This window comes from Salvelinus sp. IW2-2015, linkage group LG32 (genome assembly GCF_002910315.2).
Source record: "Salvelinus sp. IW2-2015 linkage group LG32, ASM291031v2, whole genome shotgun sequence".
Taxonomy (NCBI): Eukaryota; Metazoa; Chordata; class Actinopteri; order Salmoniformes; family Salmonidae; genus Salvelinus; species Salvelinus sp. IW2-2015.
In genome coordinates this window covers 29,207,218-29,229,987 of record NC_036871.1, presented here as the reverse complement: position 1 = coordinate 29,229,987, position 22,770 = coordinate 29,207,218, and the positions used below count along the sequence as shown (strand labels likewise).

The following is a 22,770-nucleotide window of genomic DNA, read 5'->3' as shown; positions in this document are numbered from 1 at the left end:
TACACATCAATGATGTCGCTCTTGTTGTTGGTGATTCTCTGATCCACCTCTACGCAGATGACACCATTCTGTATACTTCTGGCCCTTCGTTGGACACTGTGAACTAACCTCCAGACGAGCTTCAATGCCATACAACTCTCCATCCGTGGCCTCCAACTGCTCTTAAATGCAAGTAAAACTAAATGCATGCTCTTCAACCGATCGCTGCCCACACCTGCCCGCCCGTCCAGAATCACTACTCTGGACGGTTCTGACTTAGAATATGTGGACAACTACAAATACCAGCTTACTCTAGGAGGGGTGCGTCACTTGACTGGGTTGAGTCACTGACGTGATCTTCCTGTCCGGGTTGGCAAACCCGCCCCCCCCCCCCACCCCCCCACTTGGGTTGTGCTGTGGGGGAGATCTTCTTGGGCTATACTCGGCCTTGTCTCAGGATGGTAAGTTGGTGGTTGAAGGTATCCCTCTAGTGGTGTGGGGGCTGTGCTTTGGAAAAGTGGGTGGGGTTATATCCTGCCTGTTTGGCCCTGTCTGGGGGTATCGTCAGACGGGGACACAGCGTCTCCTGATCCCTCATATCTCAGCCTCCAGTATTTATGCTGCAGTAGTTTGTGTCGGGGGGCTAGGGTCAGTCTGTTATATCTGGAGTATTGCTTCTGTCTTATCCGGTGTCCTGTGTGAATTTAAGTATGCTTTCTTTTTCTTTTCTTTCTCTTGAAGGACCTGAGCCCTAGAACCATGCCTCAGGACTACCTGGTCTGATGACTCCTTGCTGTCCACAGTTCACCTGGCTGTGCTGCTGCTCCAGTTTCAACTGTTCTTCTTGCGGCTATGGAACCTTGACCTGCTGTTTTCAACTCTCTAGAGACAGCGGTAGAGATACTCTGAATGATCGGCTATGAAAATGTCAGTTGGTTTTACTCCTGAGGTGCTGACCTGTTGCACCCTCGACAACCACTGTGATTATTATTTTACCCTGCTGGTCATCTATGAACATTTGAACATCTTGGCCATGTTCTGTTATAATTTCCACCTAGCACAGCCAGAAGAGGACTGGCCACCCCTCATAGCCTGGCTCCTCTCTAGATTTCTTCCTAGGTTCTGGCCTTTCTAGGGAGTTTTTCCTAGCCACCGTGCTTCTACACCTGCATTGCTTGCTGTTTGGGGTTTTAGGCTGAGTTTCTGTACAGCCCTTTGTGACATCAGCTGATGTAAGAAGAGCTTTATAAATAAATGAGATTTTTATATTCATTACATGTATGTGTAAATACACACGTTTGCATTAGATCCATGAACACACTCAAACCCCCTCTACTCATCCCATAATTATTGCTTTGGATTACTGATCTGATGAACTTCAAAACAGTCATAAATACAATGTCAGTGTACCCACATGTTCAGTTACACTGTACCAGCCGATGTAATTACTATGAAAATATAGTCAAGCCAAGTGTGACCACTATCTTCCTCCCTCCCACTGTGACGTCCCTAGGCTACGACTCTTCTCACTGATGGTGTTATTTTCTCAGTCTGAGACACACAGGCGCACTCACACACTCTTGCACGCCCGCACACACACACTCGCATGCACACTGTTAGTCTACACCTGTTGTTTATGAAGCATGTGAACGAATACTATTATATTTGTCTCTCTCTCTCTGGTATTCTGTCTGTCCGGTGGAGACCGAGGTGCAACATGCACACTCCCCCTCCTGACTCCTCTTTGCATGCGGATATGTAGGGTCATCTGAATAATCCTCAGATGACCCGACACCTCTGTGGGAATGAAATGTGGTTGCGTGTGCATTTGTGACCATGCGTGTGTGCATCAGAGCCAGTAAACTGACACAATGCAGCGCATGACTGATCAAAGTGTGCTGGAATAACGTCTACTTTTCATTTGAATAGCTTTTCCACGTGTCTGTAAGGCAAAGAATTAGGGGAGTGAAGTTACACTTTGTCCCTAATCCTCCCCTCATCGTTTCCTCCTGTCCGGTGTTTGCTTTACCGTCTCCTGTGAATGTCAAACACTTACGGAATTTAACATTTAGAATTCTCTCACAAACGGAATTATATTTTCATTATCACTTTAACCAAGCTGTCTGAAACCATTTATTAAAATTTAGGCCAGGGGGGAACCGTGAGGGCCTTCTACGCCTTCAGAGAAGGCCTAAGGATTTTTTTAAACTATAAATGTCGTTTGAATTTATATTTAATCTTTTCAAAACTATTTCAAATGTATTCTAATTTTATTTTTAAATGATATTCTGATTAAATCTCTTCGATTTGTGTTGGAAAGGGTTAACACTGAAAATATGTTTTTACCTACATTCATACAGTTTCTTTACTATGTCCAGTTTGCTAATTATCCCTGAAATGAAAGCTAGACAGTCAAGGAGGAATTTTCTTTCTTCACATTTTGACAGTGAGGAAATAACAAACTGTCAATGAGGCCCTCAGGACATTGTTGAAGACCGACTGCAGCCCATGTGAGAATTTGTTTGACACCCCTGAGCTATATAAAAGGCATGTGCCATTCAATTTATAAAGGCCTTCTCGAAGGCCAAAATAGCGAGTAGTAGTTTTCCGACAGTCTAGCTAGCCAGTTTTTATTGTAAGCTAGTAGTGGCTGCAGCAGCTGTTATCGAAAAAGATGCCATTTTCAAGATTAGCTTTAAACAAATTAAGTTTCAAATGATTATCATCTGGTGAGTGGAACCGTGTTTTATTTATTGCTGCTCGATTGCTGTTTGTAGCTATCTTTTTGAAAATAGATTGTGTGTGAAACATTTTCCACTTAAACTTTAGATCACCGGTTAGGCTACTTTATGTGCTGAATGTGAAAAATATGTTTGCAAATGGAAATATTTTCACATTTCGATTGGGAAATGCTTAGTCTAATGGTAATTTTTTTGTATTCTTATGTGATTGGGACCTACTGGCTTATTATGTCTGAGTGAATGGGCTGCTTATCTTTCAACTTCATGCTGTGTGTGACTGCTGTCTTTCTATCGACCCTATGTGTTTTACAAAAAGTCTGCTCTCCTACATGGTGATAGTGATTGCGTTAGGCTACCATAGGTTGTGTAAGCTGTGTGGTTGTTGTTGCTGGTAGCATTATCTGTACGGGTGCTGTGTCTGTGAGTGGAAGCCAGTAGCATGGCTCAGCCTCAGGCCTTTTTTATTCAGTTGGGCGCATTAGGTGATGTTATGTTTCCTGTTATTATACTTGATTTTTGAGTTTGGTACAATGTGTTGTAAGATTTTCTTTCCACACTTTTTTGTTCTAGGTAGAACCATTTGGGGTTCCACGTGGAACCCTCTGTGGAAAGGGTTCTAAGTGGGACCCAAAATGGTTCTTCTAGGAACCAAAGGGTTCTACCAGGAACCAACAAAGGTATTTCAAAGGGTTCTCCTATTGGGACAGCCAAACAACACTTTTAGGTTCTAGATAGCACCTTAATTTCTAAGAGTATAGGTCCAATAGCCAATGTTCCCAACTGATTTAGGTCATGCAGGTAAAGTGTGCAGTAAAACTTTTTGAGAAGGAAGGGATGTCAGTATTACCACAGACTCTTTGCTGTAGGGGCCGATTCCAATTTAGGAAATTATGCCTTTCTTACGCTCGCCTTTCCTACTCACAGTAGTTGGTATTCAGACTTACCTTGTGCAGGTGCGTAACGGGCTTTGAAGGCGGGGTTCCCTTGGGCCCCTGAATAAATGTAATTCAACCTCTGAAAACTCTCCCACTTGCTGGGCAACATATTTTGTCGTGGCCTTTTCATTCAATACGGTTGTCATCTTAAACCATCCCTTTAAATATGGTGTACCTCTAATTAGAATTCTATCGACAGATTAGAATACATTGATAGAACGGGTTAAGAAAATAGGGATCAATGAAAGTAATCCATCTAAATATATGCATATTAGTTTCCGTTTCAGCACCAACTGGTAGATGTAAAAACACTCTGATTTTGTAGATTATTTAGGCACATTTTAGGGTTAGGGAAGTACTGTATGTATGAATCATTAAAGAAATATGTTTGGAGAGCCTTTATGCACAACATATAGTGATGGGTTCAAAATACAGTGCTATGATTCATCCTGAAAGTTGTCATATTCAAGTTCAATCCATTAAATATTGGAAGTTGGAAAGAAGTATACAATAGGGGTGGTCCTCTAAATCTACCCTAATTTTCACTAATTATGGAACTGTATGACAACGTTCCATTCGTTGTGAACCGATATTCAGTTTGCTTCCATATGGTTGGTTTCGCATTCATCTCCAGGGATCATAAGGAATAATCATTTAAAACAATTGCTATGTATTTACAATCCCCTTCTCCAACCGGATTACTAATTTACCTAGCTCATATCAATAGCTCTTATCAATGTATACATTACAGTGCATAGAGAATGCTGTTATTTCAATAAGAACGTAGATGCTTTTCCCACGTGATACCGGCAGGTTCGCTCAACCTTAGTCATGGTTTCCTTACTATATGTGGTGGAATTATGAGGGAATTAAATCAATGTCAGAATACGGCTTATCTGTAGACACACCACCGCCACACCTTCATTTCTTAATTCTCCACCCCGAATGAATAGCGGGTAAATAGCATGCTATTCTCATGCTCAAATTCAAGGTCAGAATACGCATAGAGAGAAAAGTGCATACAAAGGGAACAACGTTCCATTTACGCGCGATTAAATCAGGTCGGAATCGGAGCCTAGATGAATTGAAGATGAAGACTATTATTTGGTTCAACATTGCGGTCAATGCCAAGAATGGATTCTTAAAGGTTAGGTTTGGATGAATCCCGGGGTAAACAAATAGAGCTGTGTGGGGTTCATGAGTCTCCACGATTATAAACCATATCTGTTAATCCTTTCCATTTATAATTGCCACACAGCCTTTCTCTCTCTCTCTCGCAGCACATGGTTAACCACTTATATGTTCACTGCAGAGGTTTTGCTGCGTAAATAACTGCATATTAGATCCAGTATCCCCTTATGCTGCATTATAATATACAGCTGTTCTCTTTCATGTAGATTATGATTTCTCTCATGGATTAAGCTTGTCTCTGACTGACACGTTCATTATGGTAGCAATCCAAATACAGAGTCAGTCCCCAAAAAGCATAATTTTGTTCATGTTATTGTAAAAAATAATAATACCGATATTGTGGTATAGTACTGATATTGTGCATTATATATTTACATGTATTTTAGACCCATGTATACCCATGTAAACCTGTGTGATACTTGGAGAGGACAGAAGGCATGTGCAGAAACAAGACAAAGGTAACACAACAAGTACAGTTTGTCAGTGGCTACCAACCTTAGACCTGGATGATCTACACACGGTGTGCAGGCATTTTTTCGACACTAAAACATGCGATTCGACTAACAATTAAGACATTGTTGGTTCTAGGTTGAGAAAAAGCCTGAGTACCTTGTAGCTCTCCAGGACCAGGGTTGGTTATCACGGGTGTTACTGTATAAGCTTGCATGAAAGGGAAGCTATATTTATTCAAAGCCAAGCTTACAGATTGAGTCAGAGGAAGAGAAGGAAAAACAACAAATGACAAGCATAGACATGCAACATCACTGACAGAAGCCTTAAAGATTAATCTACATTTTTTCATAATCCACATTTGGCTACCAGATACTGAACTTGCAGTTCTGTGTCCAATGTACAATCAATGTGTGATCGACAAGGATGAGTATATCAACAAAGAGCAGATGAGGAAATAGTGAAACCCATTTTAAGTACTTAACACCTACAATTGTAACTCTTCAGCAGGCAATATTCTCAACAATCTCCAAGTCATTCTTTCTGGGAAGTAATGACCAACGCTGAGCTACTCAATGAACTATTCTATTCAGCTATTCATTCCTTTTTTGTGAATTACTGAATGCTGAGCTGCATTCTCCAATATTCCCTCTAGTGGATTGCCCATTTTGTCAGAACATAAATAGGAATGTGGAGAGAGGGAAGTTGAGAAGAAATAATAAGAAATAGGAAACGGAGGGATGGACGTAATCCAGTCTCAGGCTGAGTGAGGGGGACCAGAAGGAGGGAGGAAAGTCATCCAGTCTCAGGCTGAGTGAGGGGGACCAGAAGGAGGTGAAGGAGGGAGGAAAGTCATCCAGTCTCAGGCTGAGTGAGGGGGACTAGGAGGAGGAGGAGGGACGTCATCCAGTCTCCGGCTGAGTGACGGGACTAGGAGGAGGAAGGAGGGAGGAAAGTAATCCAGTCTCAGGCTGAGTGAGGGGGACTAGGAAGGAGGAGGAGGAGGAAAGTCATCCAGTCTCCGGCTGAGTGAGGGAGACAGAAGGAGGAGAAGGGAGGAAAGTTTTCCAGTCTCAGGCTGAGTGAGGGGCTAGGAGGAGGAGGAGGGAGGAAAGTCATCCAGTCTAGGCTGAGTGAGGGGTACCAGAAGGAGGGAGAAGGAGGGAAGAAAGTCATCCAGTCTCAGGCTGAGTGAGGGGGACTAAGGAAGGAGGGAGGAAAGTCATCCAGTCTCAGGCTGAGTGAGGGGGACCAGAGAGGAGGGAGGAAAGTCATCCAGTCTCAGGCTGAGTGAGGGGGACCAGAAGGGAGGGAGGAAAGTCATCCAGTCTCAGGCTGAGTGAGGGGACTAAAAGGAGGAGGAGGAGGAAAGTCATCCAGTCTCTGTTGAGTGAGGGGTAGAAGGAGGAGGAGGGAGGGGAGGAAAGTCATCCAGTCTCAGGCTGAGTGAGGGGGACCAGAAGGAGGAGAAGGAGGGAGGAAAGTCATCCAGTCTCAGGCTGAGTGAGGGGGCCAGTGAGCTCCTCCTCCTCTCTCACCACTGGGAGCTGGCTGCTGCTGGCGCTGCGAGCCTGGACCTGCTCAGAGACCGTCGGGAGGGATGCAGTGTCCAGGAGCGCTGGAGGGACAGGATGAAGAGGAAGAGATGTTGAAGGATGAGGGGGAGGAAGAGAGGGAGGATAGAATGGAAGACAAGTGTGAGGATAGAGAGTAGGAAGAGGAGGACAGGGAGGATGAGGAGGAAAAGAGGGAGGATGAAGAGAAAGAGGAAGAGAGAGAGGAACACAAGGAAGAGAGGAGGAAAGACAGGGTTCGGAGAGGAAGGGTACAGGTAAAATTGAAGGGATAGGGTTGGAAGATGAAGGATTGAGGGAGGAAGAAGGCAAAGGGAAGGCATGAAAGTTAGAACAGTCGCAAAGGAGACAGCCTCTGACCTAGAGGAAAAAGCTTTAATGTAAAGTCAATGAAACTTTGAATATCCTGTATTCATTCATCCAGAGTGTGTTTGTATCTCCAAGACTTAGTCTATGTTGACTCCATCTACATCTTCAGTCAGATAGGACAGGGAAAATATGGCACATTAAACTAATTCAAAACACCATTTGCATCCAGAGAGATTCAGACAGAGGTGTGTGATTTCGTGCTGCTTGTTATCCGTCGGAAATGAGAGAAAACATATCTTAGCTTCGAATGATTGGAAGTGATGACCATTAGCATAATATGATATCTGAGAGAAACATCAAATTAATGAATACAAAAGCTGTCAGGGGCCCAGTCTCGTTAGTGTGCCAAGTCAAACAGCTATGATTCTCCTACTGTATAAACAGGCCTAGCAGGTGGTATTTCATTAATAGCATCCATAACTCGCTCAGCAGTTGCCTGTCAGAGTAGTTCTTAGAGTAGTGTAAGTAAACAAAGGATGCACACCTCGCACTTAATTTTCTCCTTGCTGTGGATTTATTTCACCAAGGAGAGAGGAGTGTGTGACTTTTTTTCCATTTGTAAAGTTATAATGTAGTTCAAAGAGAGTAGGGACATTTGTCACAAGGAGAAGGGATGTCCTAAAATGTACACCGCACCTGCCTCCTAGGGACTTTGTCATAGAGAGTAGTAGGGATGTCCTAAAATGTACACCACAACTAACTCCTTGGGACTTTTGTCATGGGCAGAAGGTATTTTCTATAATGTGCACCATAGTATTCTTGGGGAGATTCTGAGAGGAGCTTTAGCCTACTTACCTCCTGGGATCTCTGTGAGCTCGTTGAGAGGAGGCACTGTCTCCAGTGTGTTGGCGTAATCCTTAGCTGCTACTCTCTGAGCATGTCGCGCCTCAATCTCCTTCTTCGTCCTGGGGATACGGCATTTGAAGATGCAGCATAGGGTTATGACTTACAAATGGAGAAAGAGGGAGACAAAGAGAGAAAGATAAAATATAATAGTATTTCCTATGTGGAATGTTATGTGTTTCTGAAGTACATCTGAAGACGTTTTGAATTAGACACTACTCAACTGTGTCACATTACAGCTATTATATAACTGTATAAGTGACACTTCATTATCTGCTGTTATCAGACTATTTTCCTTTTTTGTTGATTTGGGCTCTGTCATGACATGGTAAATTATTACTGTATAGATGTCTGATGGATTATCACCCCTTATTGAACCATGCATCATGTGGTTTGATAAACCAATCACAAACAGACAATGCCATTACCATTTGGAACTCTCCCTCATAATAACCATCATGACAATTCAGCGCATATAATATTACAGGACCATGATATTTATTTAACCTTTATTTTAGCAGAGTCCCCTTGATACCAACGTCTCTTTAGCCAAGTATAACTCAACTCCACACATTGTCCCGTGTAATTGAGTACTGTTCTTTGGGTGCTGAAATCCATAGTATTAAAAAATATATATAATAACTTTTACCCCTTTTCTCCCCAATTTCATGGTATCCAATAGGTAGTTACAGTCTTGTCTCATCGCTGCAACTCCCATATGGACTCAGGAGAGGCGAAGGTCGAGAGCCGTGCACCCTCCGAAACACAACCCAACCAAGCCGCACTGCTTCTTGACACAATGCCCATTTAACCCGCACCAATGTGTCGTAGGAAACAGCGTACACCTGGCGACCGTGTCAGTGTGTACTGAGCCCAACCCGCCACAGGAGTCGCTAGTACCCGATGGGACAAGGACATCCCTGCCGGCCAAACCCTCCCCTAACCCGGACGACACTGGGCCAATTTTGCGCCGCTCCATGGGTCTCCCGGTGGCAGCCAGCTGTGACAGAGCTTGGACTCGAACCCAGAATCTCTAGTGGCACACACCACTGCGTCACTCGGGGGGCCCGAAATCCATTGTTTTTTATACAAACTTTTATGTGATGTAGGAGCTCCAGTCCTCCCACACTAGTTGCTGCTCAACTCTGTTGATGTAAAGTACATCATGGAGTTCAGTTTTACTTGGCTAAGGTCTAAAGCCCTGCATCTCACAATAAAAACAACAAATTACACATTCGCCTCTCCATGCATCATATCTGTTCAGTATGCAAACTAGTTGGACGATGAAGCCAAATACAGTGCCTATCATAAGTATTCAACCCCCTTGGATTTCATCACATTTTGTGTTACTAAGTGGGATTAAAGTGGATTTAAATGTCATTTTTGGACAATGATCTACACAAAATATTCTGTAATGTCAAAGTGGAAGAAAAATTCGAACATTTCTCTTAGATTAATGAAATATAAAACACTAATATACCTTAATTAGATAAGTTCAAAACACCTTTGGCAGCTAATTACTTCTGTGAGTTGTGCAATATTTGCCCATTATTCTTGAAATAATTCTTCAAGCTTGGTGTTGGGTGTTGGGGATCATGGCTAGACAGCAATTTTCAAGTCTTTCTATAGATTTTCAAGCAGATTCAAAACTGTAACTTCAAATCAAATGAAATGCTTTGTAACAACAGGTGTAGACGAAAAGTGAAATGCTGACTTACGGGTCCTTTTCCAACAATGCAAAGTTAAAGATAAAATATATAAACTACCTGAGGATCTTTGGGGCCATGCCAAATAGTTGCAGCCTTCTGAGGGAGAAGAGGCTTGGTGTTGTTTTTTGATGAAAGCGTGCATAAAATGTATTGAGTTCGTCTGGTAGAGAAACATTGTTGGGAAGATCACGGCTAGGTCTTCCTTTGTAATCCGTAATTGACTGTAGCCCTTGCCACATCCGTCGAGTGTTGGAGCCGGTGTAATCAGATTCCACCTTGTTCCTATATTGTCCTTCTGCCTGTTTGATTGCTCTGCAGAGGTCGTAGTGGGACTTCTTGTACGCGTTCGTGTCCTCAGCCATAGCCTCTGGGTTGGCTGAGATAGCCCTGTGTGCAGTAGTTCTGTCCTTAAACTTATCGCATGCCTCTGTGTTAATCCAGGGCTTTTGATTGGGGAAGCAGTGAACCTTTACTGTGAGGACAACATTGGCGATACATTTGCTGATGAAGCTGGAGGTGGTTAGCTCGTCGACGCTATCGACGGAGTCCCAGAACAAATTCCAGTCAGCGCTAGCAAAGCAGTCCTGCAGCATAGCCTCCGCTTTGGAGGACCATTTCTCTATGGAGCGCATCACAGGTACTTCCTGTTTGAGCTTTTGTTTGTAAACAGGAAGCAGGAGTATATTCAATGTGTTATTTGTTATTGTTACCCATCTTTTAACTTTCAATGCCTTTCTTCATGCGGCTTTCAACAAGTTGTTCGTATGGGGGACAGAGGAAAGAGTAGTCCTTAGAAAATCATTCAACCCCTATCATTTAATTTTTCAATCCCACTTTGTAATGCAACAAAATGTGAAAAGGGGTGTGGATACTTATGATACCCACTGTAGCTGAGCTGTGGTATTGTGGCTTAATTGACTGACTGACTAACTGACTGACTGACTGACTAATTGACTGACTGGCTAACTAACTGACTGACTGACTGACTGACTGACTGACTGACTAAATGACTGGCTGACTGACTGACTAACCGACTGACTGACTGACTGGCTGACTAAATGACTGACTAACTAACTGACTAATTGACTGACTGACTGACTAACTGACTGAATGATTGACTGACTGACTGACTAATTCACTGACTGACTGTCTGACTGACTAACTAACTGCAGACTGACTAACTAACTGACTAACTGACTGACTGACTGACTGACTGTCTGACTGACTAACTAACTGCAGACTGACTAACTAACTGACTGACTGACTAACTGACTAACTGACTAACTGACTGACTGACTGAATGATTGACTGACTGACTGACTGACTAATTCACTGACTGACCGTCTAACTGACTAACTAACTGCAGACTGACTAACTAACTGACTAACTGACTAATTGACTGACTGGCTGACTGACTGACTAACCGACTGACTGACCGACTGACTGACCGACATTGACTAACTGACGGACTAACTGGCTGACTGACTGACTAAATGATTGACTGACTGACTGACTAACTTACTGACTGACTGACTAACTGACTAACTGGCTGACTAACTAACTTGCTGACTGACTAACTATCTAACTGACTGACTGACTGACTAACTGCAGACTGACTGACTGACTGACCAACTGACTGACTAATTGACTGACTAACTGATTAACTGACTAACTGACTGACATTGACTAACTGATGGACTAACTAACTGCCTAACTAACTGATGGACTAACTAACTGGCTGACTAACTAACTGACTGAATGACTAAATGATTGACTGGCTGACTGACTGACTAACTAACTTACTAACTAACTGATGGGCTAACTAATGGACTAGCTAACTGGCTGACTAACTAGAAGGCTGACTGACTAACTAGCTAACTGACTACTGACTGACTAACTAACTAACTGACTAACTGACTGATTTATACATGAATTGTAACGGCTGTCGTCCTCTTCTTCCTCTGAAGAGGTGTAGAAAGGATCGGACCAATACGCAGCGTGGTAGGTGCCCATGTTTTAATAGGGAAAAACTGAACATGAACACATATACAAAAACAATAAACGTGAACAAACCGAAACAGTCCCGTGTGGCACAAACACTGACACAGGAAACAATCACCCACAAAATACCCAAAGAACATGGCTGCCTAAATATGGGTTCCAATTCAGAGACAACGATAACACCTGCCTCTAATTGAGAACCAATCTAGGCAACCATAGACTTACATAAACACCTATAATGAACACAACCCCATAAATCTACAAAAAAAAACCTAGACAGTACAAACACCCTAGACGAGCAAAAAAACACACAACCACCCTCGTCACACCCTGACCTAACCAAAATAATAAAGAGAACAAAGATAACTAAGGCCAGGGCGTGACAGTACCCCCCCAAAGGTGCGGACTCCGGCCGCAAAAACCTAATCTAAAAAGGGAGGGTCCGGGTGGGCCTCATTCATGGCGGCGGCTCGGGTGCGGGACGTAGACCCCACTCTTCCATAGTATTGCCCGCTTTGGTGGCGCCTCTGGAGCGAGGACCCTTACAGCGAGTCCTGGACTGAAGACCATCCTAGAGGGCGCCACTGGACGGAGGGGCAGCTCCGGACTGAGGGGCGGCTCCGGACTGAGGAGCGGCTCCGGACTGAGCGGCTCCGGACTGAGGGGCGGCTCCGGACTGGGGCGGCTCCGGGCAGACGGACAGCTCAGACGGCTCTGGGCAGACGGACAGCTCAGACGGCGCTGGGAAGACGGGCTGCGCAGGCGGCGCTGGGCAGACGGGCAGCGCAGGCGGCAGACTCTGGCCTGCTGAGGCGCACAGTAGACCTGTGCGTGGTACCGGAACTGGTGGTACCGGGCGAAGGACACACACCTCAAAGGTTGGTCAGGGAGCAGCAACAGGGCGTACAGGGCTCTGGAGACGCACAGAGGCTTGGTGCGTGGTGCCGGAACTGGTGGTACCGGGCGAAGGACACACACCCTCAAAGGTTGGTGCGGGGAGCAGCAACAGGGCGTACAGGGCTCTGGAGAAATAACCAAAGAACATGGCTGCCTAAATATGGTTCCCAATCAGAGACAACGATAAAAACACTGCCTCTAATTGAGAACCAATCTAGGCAACCATAGACTTACATAAACACCTATAATGAACACAACCCCATAAATCTACAAAAAAAACCTAGACAGTACAAACACCCTAGACGAGACAAAAACACACAAACCACTCTCGTCACACCCTGACCTAACCAAAATAATAAAGAGAACAAAGATAACTAAGGCCAGGGCGTGACATGAATTGTATTAATGTGATTTATGTAAATAGAATTGGAAGGGAGAATTGATGTGAGATTGATAGATACTTAAGTGAATGTGTGTGAATATTCTGATCTCATAAATCATCTTGAATGAGTCTGGCACACGATTATGACAGGTTTGGAGAAATACTTACTGACTGCTAGAATAAACATAGAGAAGATGCCAATAACCTGCCATAACCGCAGTCCCCAGAACACGACTGTTTCTGAAGTGACTGGGTCTGGCTTCTTTGGGGGATCTGTCGGTAAAAGCTGAGGAAAAAGAGTCAACATTTGCATTAGTTACTTATTGTGTAATCTAGACAGGTACTCTTCAAATCACGATGCAGTTTGAGAATTTTTATATAAATTAGTCTAATGCAAATTGGAAAAATACCGCAATGGAAGCAAATATCAATCTGATTGAGAGAAAAATTGTTTTCGCTTCCTTTCAGTTTCTGAAGAGACATGGCGGAAAGACAACTGGAGGAAATACAGAATTGGAAAAGACAACCCACTGGGCACACACTGGTTGAATTTTCGATGAAATGATGTTGAACCAACATGGAATAGACATTGAATTGACGTCTGTGCCCAGTGGGAAGTTTATGTCACTGTGTGTTTAGGGAGAAAACAACAGGGAAGATAGGCTTGGAATAAAAAGAGGATTTAGTAGATCATGCAGAATGTGGAACATGCCAGTCTGGTGTGACCCCTCATGACCCCTTCATATTCTGAATATCTCAATCAACCTTAGGCCACTTGTGAGAGCTACCAGCACAAGACTAAAATAAATCTACTCTGCCTCACAAATTGCCTCAAAAATTGAGAACAATGGGTTGAATCTCAACCACCTTTCACAGAAATAGAAAGATGACTATCTGAATAAGAAAAATGAAAGAAAAAAAAAACAAGAGCATTGAACAACAAGCAACAATAGACAGCAAGCAATAGACAAAGAACAACATTATGTTTGTCGTGTCATGCCCAATCACTTCGAACACTAGAATCTGTATTAAGTCATTTTTTCCCACCAATTTGTTATATTATGTTGACTTAACCCAACTTTTGCAGAAAACTCAAGTTGGAAATAAGGCCCTGGAAAGCTACCGAATGCTGAGAAATACTGTAAGAACACAATGAAAACAAAATAATTGCCTCACTGAGTGAATGGCACTGATGGAGGAGAATGAATCACACATATTGGCACAAAGAGTGAATGGAAGTGAATGGAAGAAAACACTCTCTCCCTAATTAGAGGGATCCAAACACTGTTTGTTCGGTGGAGAGGAAAAGGGCACTTTTAAACTGAACATGCTCCTTCTTTAGTGTGACAACAATCTTAAGATATTGTTTTTGAGATATTGATCTAATATGATTGGAAGTGTCACGTTCCTGACCTTATTGTCCTTTGTTTAGCTTTGTTAAGTTGGTCAGGACGTGAGCTGGGTGGGCAGTCTATGTTATTTGTTTCTATGTTTAGGTTCATTGTTATTTAGCCTTATATGGTTCTCAATCAGGGGCAGGTGTTTGACGTTTCCTCTGATTGAGAACCATATTAAGGTAGGCTGTTCACACCGTTTGTTTGTGGGTGATTGTCTTCCGTGTCAGTGTATGTACCACACGGGACTGTTTCGTTTGTCTAGTCTGTTCCTGTTCGTGCGTTCTTCGTGTTCTGTAGGTTCTCATGTTCAGGTCGGTCTACGTCGTTTATTGTTTTGTAATTTCTCAAGTGTGCTTCGTGTTCGTCTTGTTTAAATAAATTCATTATGTATTCCACACAAGCTGCGTTTTGGTCCGATCCATGCTCCTCCTCAGACGAGGAGGAGAACAATCGTTACAGGAAGCATGTTTTTTGCTGACTAAAAAGAGTCTCTAAAGTGTTGAAGGTTATAGTGTTAGTCTGAGTATTCACATTTCAACACTTGTTTTTATTTCAGATAGGTCTTGAGAAAATGGGGAAATTCAGCGCTAGCAGACAGACATGAATCAAGAAAGATATGCCAACCCCTCTTAGATCTAGTCCATCACAATTAGGCTACAGAGGTTATGCTGTTTTATTAATACAGTCATCATTATGATTAATTCAAAGCCCTGTTGATGAGCCTTAAATGATCTGTAGTGTCTGAAATGTTTGTTAAAAGGATAGTTCACCCAAACTACAAAATTACATGTTGGTTTAGTTTATACCCTGTAACCAGTCTAACAAACAAACAGTGCCAGAGAAATACAACCAAAGCATGTTCATAGACTGCTTACAAGCAAACAAATGTGTATTGTGTGAACTTGTGTGAATTTGTGTGAACTATCCCTTTATGTGAATAGCGGTTATGAAAAGAACTGTATGCTGTGATTGCAGTTCATTCAGGAAGGTGTTGGAAATCTATACCGTGCTGCATGGTGTTCTGCGAGCAATGTGAGCCATCACACTTACCCTACAACATATACACGCACACACACACTCACACTACGGGTCTCATTCCTCTACCACACCACAGTCAATGAGGTATTCTTCCTGGTGCTCCAGTATTGACATGCTTGGTTTAATTGAACAACAAGCGATGGGTTACATCCCATTATGTACAGTGCTTTTGGAAAGTATTAAGACCCCTTTACCTTTTCAACATTTTGTTACATTACAACCTTATTCTGAAATGGATTAAATAGTTGTTTTACTCATCAATCTACACACAATACCCCAAAATGACAAAGCAAAAACAGAATTTTAGAAATTTGTGCAAAAAAAAAAATATATATATATAAATATTCAGACCCTTTACTCAGTACTTTGTTGAAGCACCTTTGGCAGCGATTACAGCTTCGAGTCTTCTTGGGTACGACGCTATAGCTTGGCACACCTGTATTTGGGGAGTTTCTCCCATTCTTCTCTGCAGATCCTCTCAAGATCTGTCAGGTTGGATGGGGAGCTTCGCTGCACGGATATTTTAAGGTCTCTCCAGAGATGTTCGATCGGGTTCAAGACCGGGCTCTGGCTGGACCACTCAAGAATATTCAGAGACTTGTTCCGAAGACACTCCTACGTTGTCTTGGCTGTGTGCTTAGGGTCGTTGTCCTGTTGGAAGGTGAACCTTCGCCCCAGTTTGAGGTCCTGAGAGCTAAGGAGCAGGGTTTCATCAAGGATCTGTACTTTGGCCTGCTCATCTTTCCCTTGATCCTGATTCATCTCCCAGTAACTTCTGCTGAAAAACATCCCCACATCATGATGCTGCCACCAGCATACTTAACTGTAGGGATTGTGCCAGGTTTCCTCCAGACGTGACACATGGCATTCAGGCCAAAGAGTTCAATCTTAGTGAAATCAGACTAGAGAATCTTATTTCTCATGGCTTCTGTCTGGGCACTCTACCATAAAGGCCTGATTGGTGGAGTGCTGCAGAGATGGTTGTCCTTATGGAAGGTTCTCCCATCTCCACAGAGGAACTCTGAAGCTTTATCAGAGTGACCATCGGGTTCTTGATCACTTCTGTAGTGAATAAGAGTTCAAAGTTCATACCATTCGCAACCAAAGCTCACACTGATGTTGGCTTAGTTCTGTAGTTGACATGCTAGTCCTTTTAACGTAGAGGCTGCAGACCTCACGTACTTGGAACAGGAGGTTACATTTTCGTCAAGGCTTTATATAGTGGAGCAAGAAGGGTGTGTCTGAAAAGTTTATACTTCACAGGGGCGGGCCACTGATTGAGCAGAGCCCTAACCTTATGAAAACCCAAATCTCTCATTTGGAAGCTAAAATTACATTTAATCTCTTCACCAATAATTTTATATTCAAACATTTAAATTGAACAACAATTCCATGTGACTCCAATAACTACAATGTGCAGACTTTCCACTGTAGAGTTTATGTCATCCTATCATTGATGAGAATTTCCCAGATGACAACCGAACTGACGTAATATACATTAAGTACCACCGCATATGTTCAATTGGTCGGATTACCAGAATATAGTTAATTTCCCCCCACCTTCTGATGTTCCCAGAATCTCTATGTTAACCAAGGGGTTTTCAAATTTCACATCAGTAGGGTAGAGAGAGGGAAAAAAGGGAGGAAGAGGTATTTATGACTGTCATAAACCTACCCCCGGGCCAACGTCATGACAAGTGTAAGGATCCTAGGCACCTGCCCAGAGGGAAGCTACACCCCTTACCCGTTCCACAACGGCCTTGGTCGCACCTGTCAGTGGATTTTCTTACCGATCTTCCCCCCTCACCGGGTAACACCGCAATCCTGGTCGTTGTCGATCGGTTCTCTAAGTCCTGTCGTCTCCTCCCTCTGCCCGGTCTCCCTACGGCTCTACAGACTGCAGAGGCCTTGTTGGTTGGTTTCACCCCGAGAGTAATGGGCAAGTGGAGAGAGTAAACCAGGATGTGGGCAGGTTTCTGTGGTCTTATTGCCAGGACCGGCCGGGGGAGTGGGCGGCGTTCGTGCTCTGGGCCGAGATGGCACAGAACTCGCTTCGCCACTCCTCCACTAACTTCTCTCCCCACCTCTCTCCCTTCCAGTGCGTACTGGGGTACGAGGCTCCTGCGGTGGACGACTGGTTCAGGCGCGCGGAGGAGACATGGGAAGCCGCAGTGAGGCCCCGGTGTTCGCACCGGGGGACCGGGTCTGGCTCTCGACCTGAAACCTGCCCCTCTGCCTGCCCTGCCGGACGCTGGGTTCGCGGTTTGTGGAGCCATTTAAAGTCCTGAGGAGAGTGAACAAGGTTTGTTATAGGTTACAGCTTCCCCCAGATTACCGTATTAACCCTTCGTTCCATGTGTCTCTCCTCAGGCCAGTGGTGGCTGGTCCGCTCCAGGAGTCTGAGGTGCGGGAGGTTCCCCTCCGCCCCCTCTGGACACCGAGGGGGCCCCGGCGTGCTCCGTTCGCTCCATACTGGAATCGAGGCGTCGGGCGAGGGGCCTTCAGTATCTCGTGGAGTGGTAGGGGTACGGTCCGGAGGAAAGGTGCTGGGTTCCGGTCGAGGACGTGTTGGACCCTTCAATGCTGCAGGAGTTCCACCTGTCTTCGTCCGGATCGCCCTGCGGATCGCCCTGCGCCTCGCTCTCCGGGTCGTCCCCGAGGCCGGTGTCGGCGCGCTGCGGGAGCTGGGCGTCAAGGGGGTGGTACTGTCACAACTTCTGCTGAAGTCGGTCTCTCTCCTTGTTCAGGCGGCGTTCGGCGGTCGACGTCACCGGTCTTCTAGCCATCGTCGATCCACCTTTCATTTTTCATTTGTTTTGTCTTGTCTTCCCACACACCTGGTTTCAATCCCATCATTACATGTTGTGTATTTAACCCTCTGTTCCCCCTATGTCCTTGTCCGGAATTGTTTATTTGTAGTGCTTTTGCACGTTTGTAACGGCTTTCTTCCTGGGATGAAGGAGAGGACCAAAATGCAGCGCGGTTATTGTTCAACATGTTTAATAAGAAGATAAACAGTGAACATTAACAAATAACAAAATAACAAACGTGAAAGCRGAGACAGTCCTATCTGGTGCAGAACACAAACACAGAGACAGGAAACAARCACCCACAAAATCCCAACACKAAACAAGCCTCCTATATATGATTCTCAATCAGGGACAACGATTACCAGCTGCCTCTGATTGAGAACCATATTAGGCTGGACARAGAAACAGACAAACTAGACACACAACATAGAATTCCCACCCAGCTCACGTCCTGACCAACACTAAACAAGCAAAACACATAATAACTCTGGTCAGGACGTTACAACGTTATGCTGGTGTGTAACGGGTTTTGTTTACCCATTGATTTATTGTTCTGTTTACAGTGGTTTTGTTTATTAAACTGCACCGTTGTAAATCAGTTTTTTTGCTCTCCTGCGCCTAACTTCTCTGCCGCCAGTACGCACCCCCTACAATAAATGTGGCAAAAACGAATGCATACATTAATAAATGCAGTTCTATTTTTTCCAAAATATTTTTTTACAATGGTGGGGGAGTGCCAAGATCGAGGCACGGTGGTTTCAACACAGCGCCCCCTATCAGTCAACTAGTGTGTATACAAATCATTGGTTTAATCTAGCCCCAAAGTTCATGTCTACTGATCAATACATGATGGGTCAGGACACGGACACTTATTATGTTTTCTGCCGTTGTAAATAATCTAATCTCACACTGAAATGGGAAGACGGTTTATGGAACAATACATCTGGGAAAAAGCCAAAACACTTACTTCAGATGACTGTCAAGCAAATGGGACTTTCATGTGAAAAATTACATAGTTTAAAAAAAATTCAGAGCGCAATATTAGAAACATTCATAAGAGCACCTCCTCCCAGCTGCCCACTGCACTGAGGATAGGAAGCACTGTCACCACCGATAAAGCCATAATAATCGAGAATTTCAATAAGTATTTCTCTACGGCTGGCCATGCTTTCCTCCTGGCTACCCCAATCCCGACCAACAGCTCCGCACCCCCCGCAGCTACTTGCCCAAGCCTCCCCAGGTTCTCCTTCACCCAAATCCAGATAGCACATGTTCTGAAAGAGCTGCAAAACCTGGACCCGTACAAATCAGCTGGTCTTGATAATCTGGACACTCTCTTTCTAAAATTATCCGCCGCCATTGTTGCAACCCCTATTACCAGCCTGTTCAACCTCTCTTTCGTATCGTCCGAGATCCCTAAAGATAGGAAAGCTGCCGCGGTCATCCCCCTCTTCAAAGGGGGTGACACTCTAGACCAAAACTGTTATAGACTTATATCCATCCTGCCCTGCCTTTCTACAGTCTTTGAAAGCCAAGTTAACAAACATATCACTGACCATTTCGAATCCCACCGTACCTTCTCCGCTGTTCAATCCGGTTTCCGAGCTGGTCACGGGTGCACCTCAGCCACGCTCAAGGTCCTAAATGATATCATAACCGCCATCGATAAAAGACAGTACTGTGCAGCCGTCTTTATCGACCTGGCCAAGGCTTTCGACTCTGTCAATCACCGTAATCTTATCGGCAGACTTAACAGCCTTGGTTTCTCTAATGACTGCCTCGCCTGGTTCACCAACTACTTCTCAGATAGAGTTCAGTGTATCAAATTGGAGGGCCTGTTGTCCCGACCTCTGACAGTCTCTATGGAGGTACCACAGGGTTCAATTGTCGGGCCGACTCTTTTCTCTGTATATATCAATGATGTTGCTCTTGCTGCATGTCACGATCGTCTTGAGGATAATGAGTGGACCAAGGCGCAGCGTGTGAAAAATACATTATCTTTTATTAGAGATGAGTGAAACACGAAACGAACACTTAAAACAAAACTAAACAACAAACGACCGTGAAGCTACAAACGTAAGTGCAATACAAAAGCTACAAACGCTCTACATAGACAATTACCCACAAACGCATAATGCCTATGGCTGCCTAAAATATGGCTCCCAATCAGAGACAAATGAAAGACAGCTGTCTCTGATTGAGAACCACTCAGGCAACCATAGACATACCTAGACACATTCACTAAACACAACCCCATACACTAAACCCAACACCCCCTTTACCATATAACCACCCAAGACGAGACAAAACACAAACATTCCCCATGTCACACCCTGACCTAACTAAAATAATAAAGAAAACAAAGAATACTAAGGCCAGGGCGTGACACTGCAGGTGATTCCCTGATCCACCTCTACGCAGACGACACCATTCTGTATACATCTGGCCCTTCCTTGGACACTGTGTTAACAAACCTCCAAACAAGCTTCAATGCCATACAACACTCATTCCGTGGCCTCCAACTGCTCTTAAACGCTTGTAAAACTAAATGCATGCTTTTCAACCGATCACTGCCCACACCTGCCCGCCCGTCTAGCATCACTACTCTGGATGGTTCTGACTTAGAATATGTAGACAACTACAAATACCTAGGTGTCTGGTTAGACTGTAAACTCTCCTACCAGACTCATATTAAACATCTCCAATCTAAAATAAAATCTAGAATCCGCTTCCTTTTTCGCAACAAAGCTTCCTTCATTCACGCTGCCAAACATACTTTCGTAAAACTGACTATCCTACCGATCCTCGACTTCGGCGATGTCATTTACAAAATAGCCTCCAACACTCTACTCAGCAAGCTGGATGCATTCTATCACACCACTGCAACCTGTATGCTCTCGTCGGCTGGCCCTCACTACATATTCGCCGCCAGACCCACTGGCTCCAGGTCATCTATAAGTCTTTGCTAGGTAAAGATCTGCCTTATCTCAGCTCACTGGACACCATAACAACAACCACCCATAGCACGCGCTCCAGCAGCTATATCTCACTGGTCATCCCCAAAGCCAACACCTCCTTTGGCTGCCTTTCCTTCCAGTTCTCTGCTGCCAATGACTGTAACGAATTGCAAAAATCGTTGAAGTTGGAGACTTATATCTCCCTCACTAGCTTTAAGCATCAGCTATCTGAGCAGCTAACCGATCGCTGCAGCTGTACACAGCCCATCTGTAAATAGCCCATCCAATCTACCTACCTCATCCCAATATTGTTTTTATTTACTTTTCTGCTCTTTTCCATACCAGTATTTCTACTTGCACATCATCATCTGCACATTTATCACTCTGGTGTTCATTTGCTAAATTGTAATTACTTCGCTACTATGGCCTATTTATTGCCTTACCTCCTCACGCCATTTGCACACACTGTATATATGCTTTTTTCCATTGTGTTATTGACTGTACGTTTGTTTATTCCATGTGTGACTTTGTGTTGTTGTTTTTGTCGCACTGCGTTGCTTTATCTTGGCCAGGTCGCAGTTGTAAATGAGAACTTGTTCTTAACTGGCCAACTTGGTTTAATAAACGTGAAATAAAAAATAATAATTAAAGGAAGAATAATATCCTTTCAGCAAAAAACTTTTTGGGGATTAAACTTGACAGGGAGGTAGTGAAGTAGCTGGGCTTTTCCAATAATGACCAGGATGGAATATTACAGTCGTGCATTTGACCAACGGTGCAAATTTCAGTGGTGGCTGGTAGCACTTTATATGGAGAGGACAGGCTCATATTAATTGCTGGAACAGAATGAATGGAATGGTCTCAAACACATCAAACACCTGGTTTCCATGGGCTTGATACCATTCAATTCATTCACTCCATTCCATTAATTATTATGAGTCATCCTCCCCTCACCAGCCTCCTTTCTCCTACCCTCACCAGCCTCCTTTGGGTGAAATGTAATCTAACAGTCAATAAACAGGATGGGAACAATGTACAACTATGACATTATCAAAACATAGATTTCTGTACATCTTGAAGCCATTGTTATTTATGTAGATACATTTACATACATTTAAGTCATTTAGCAGACGCTCTTATCCAGAGCGACTTACAAATTGGTGCATTCACCTTATGATATCCAGTGGAACAACCACTTTACAATGTTTCCGTCAGTGCCAAGAAGTCGAGGGACTGGAGGGAAGCATAGGCTGAGATGAACTCTGCCTTGTTGGCCGCAGATCGGCAGTTCCAGAGGCTGCCTGAGACCTGGAACTCCACGTGGGTCGTGCGCGCTGGGACCACCAGGTTAGAGTAGCAGCGGCCACGCGGTGTGAAGCGTTTGTATGGTCTGTGCAGAGAGGAGAGAAGGGATAGACAGACACATAGTTGACAGGCTACAGAAGAGGCTACGCTAATGCAAAGGAGATTGGAATGACAAGTGGACTACACGTCTCG

General features: G+C 44.1%; 1 protein-coding gene and 1 long non-coding RNA gene across 2 annotated transcripts in view; one reads left to right on the top strand and one right to left on the bottom strand.

Moving 5' to 3' along the window:
* The window catches only part of LOC139023495 (uncharacterized), a 182,412-nt gene that overhangs the window by 5,063 nt on the left and 154,579 nt on the right, over positions 1-22,770 (top strand). The window lies entirely within an intron of this gene.
* The window catches only part of LOC111956495 (transmembrane inner ear expressed protein-like), a 28,032-nt gene continuing 11,982 nt past the window's right edge, over positions 6,721-22,770 (bottom strand). The window contains exons 2-4 of the mRNA XM_023976946.2: positions 13,240-13,357; positions 8,035-8,184; positions 6,721-6,914 (exon numbers count right to left, since the gene is read on the bottom strand). Of these exons, the coding sequence (XP_023832714.1) occupies positions 6,781-6,914; positions 8,035-8,184; positions 13,240-13,357 (402 nt within the window). The 3' untranslated portion in view covers positions 6,721-6,780. The remainder of the gene's footprint in view (positions 6,915-8,034; positions 8,185-13,239; positions 13,358-22,770) is intronic.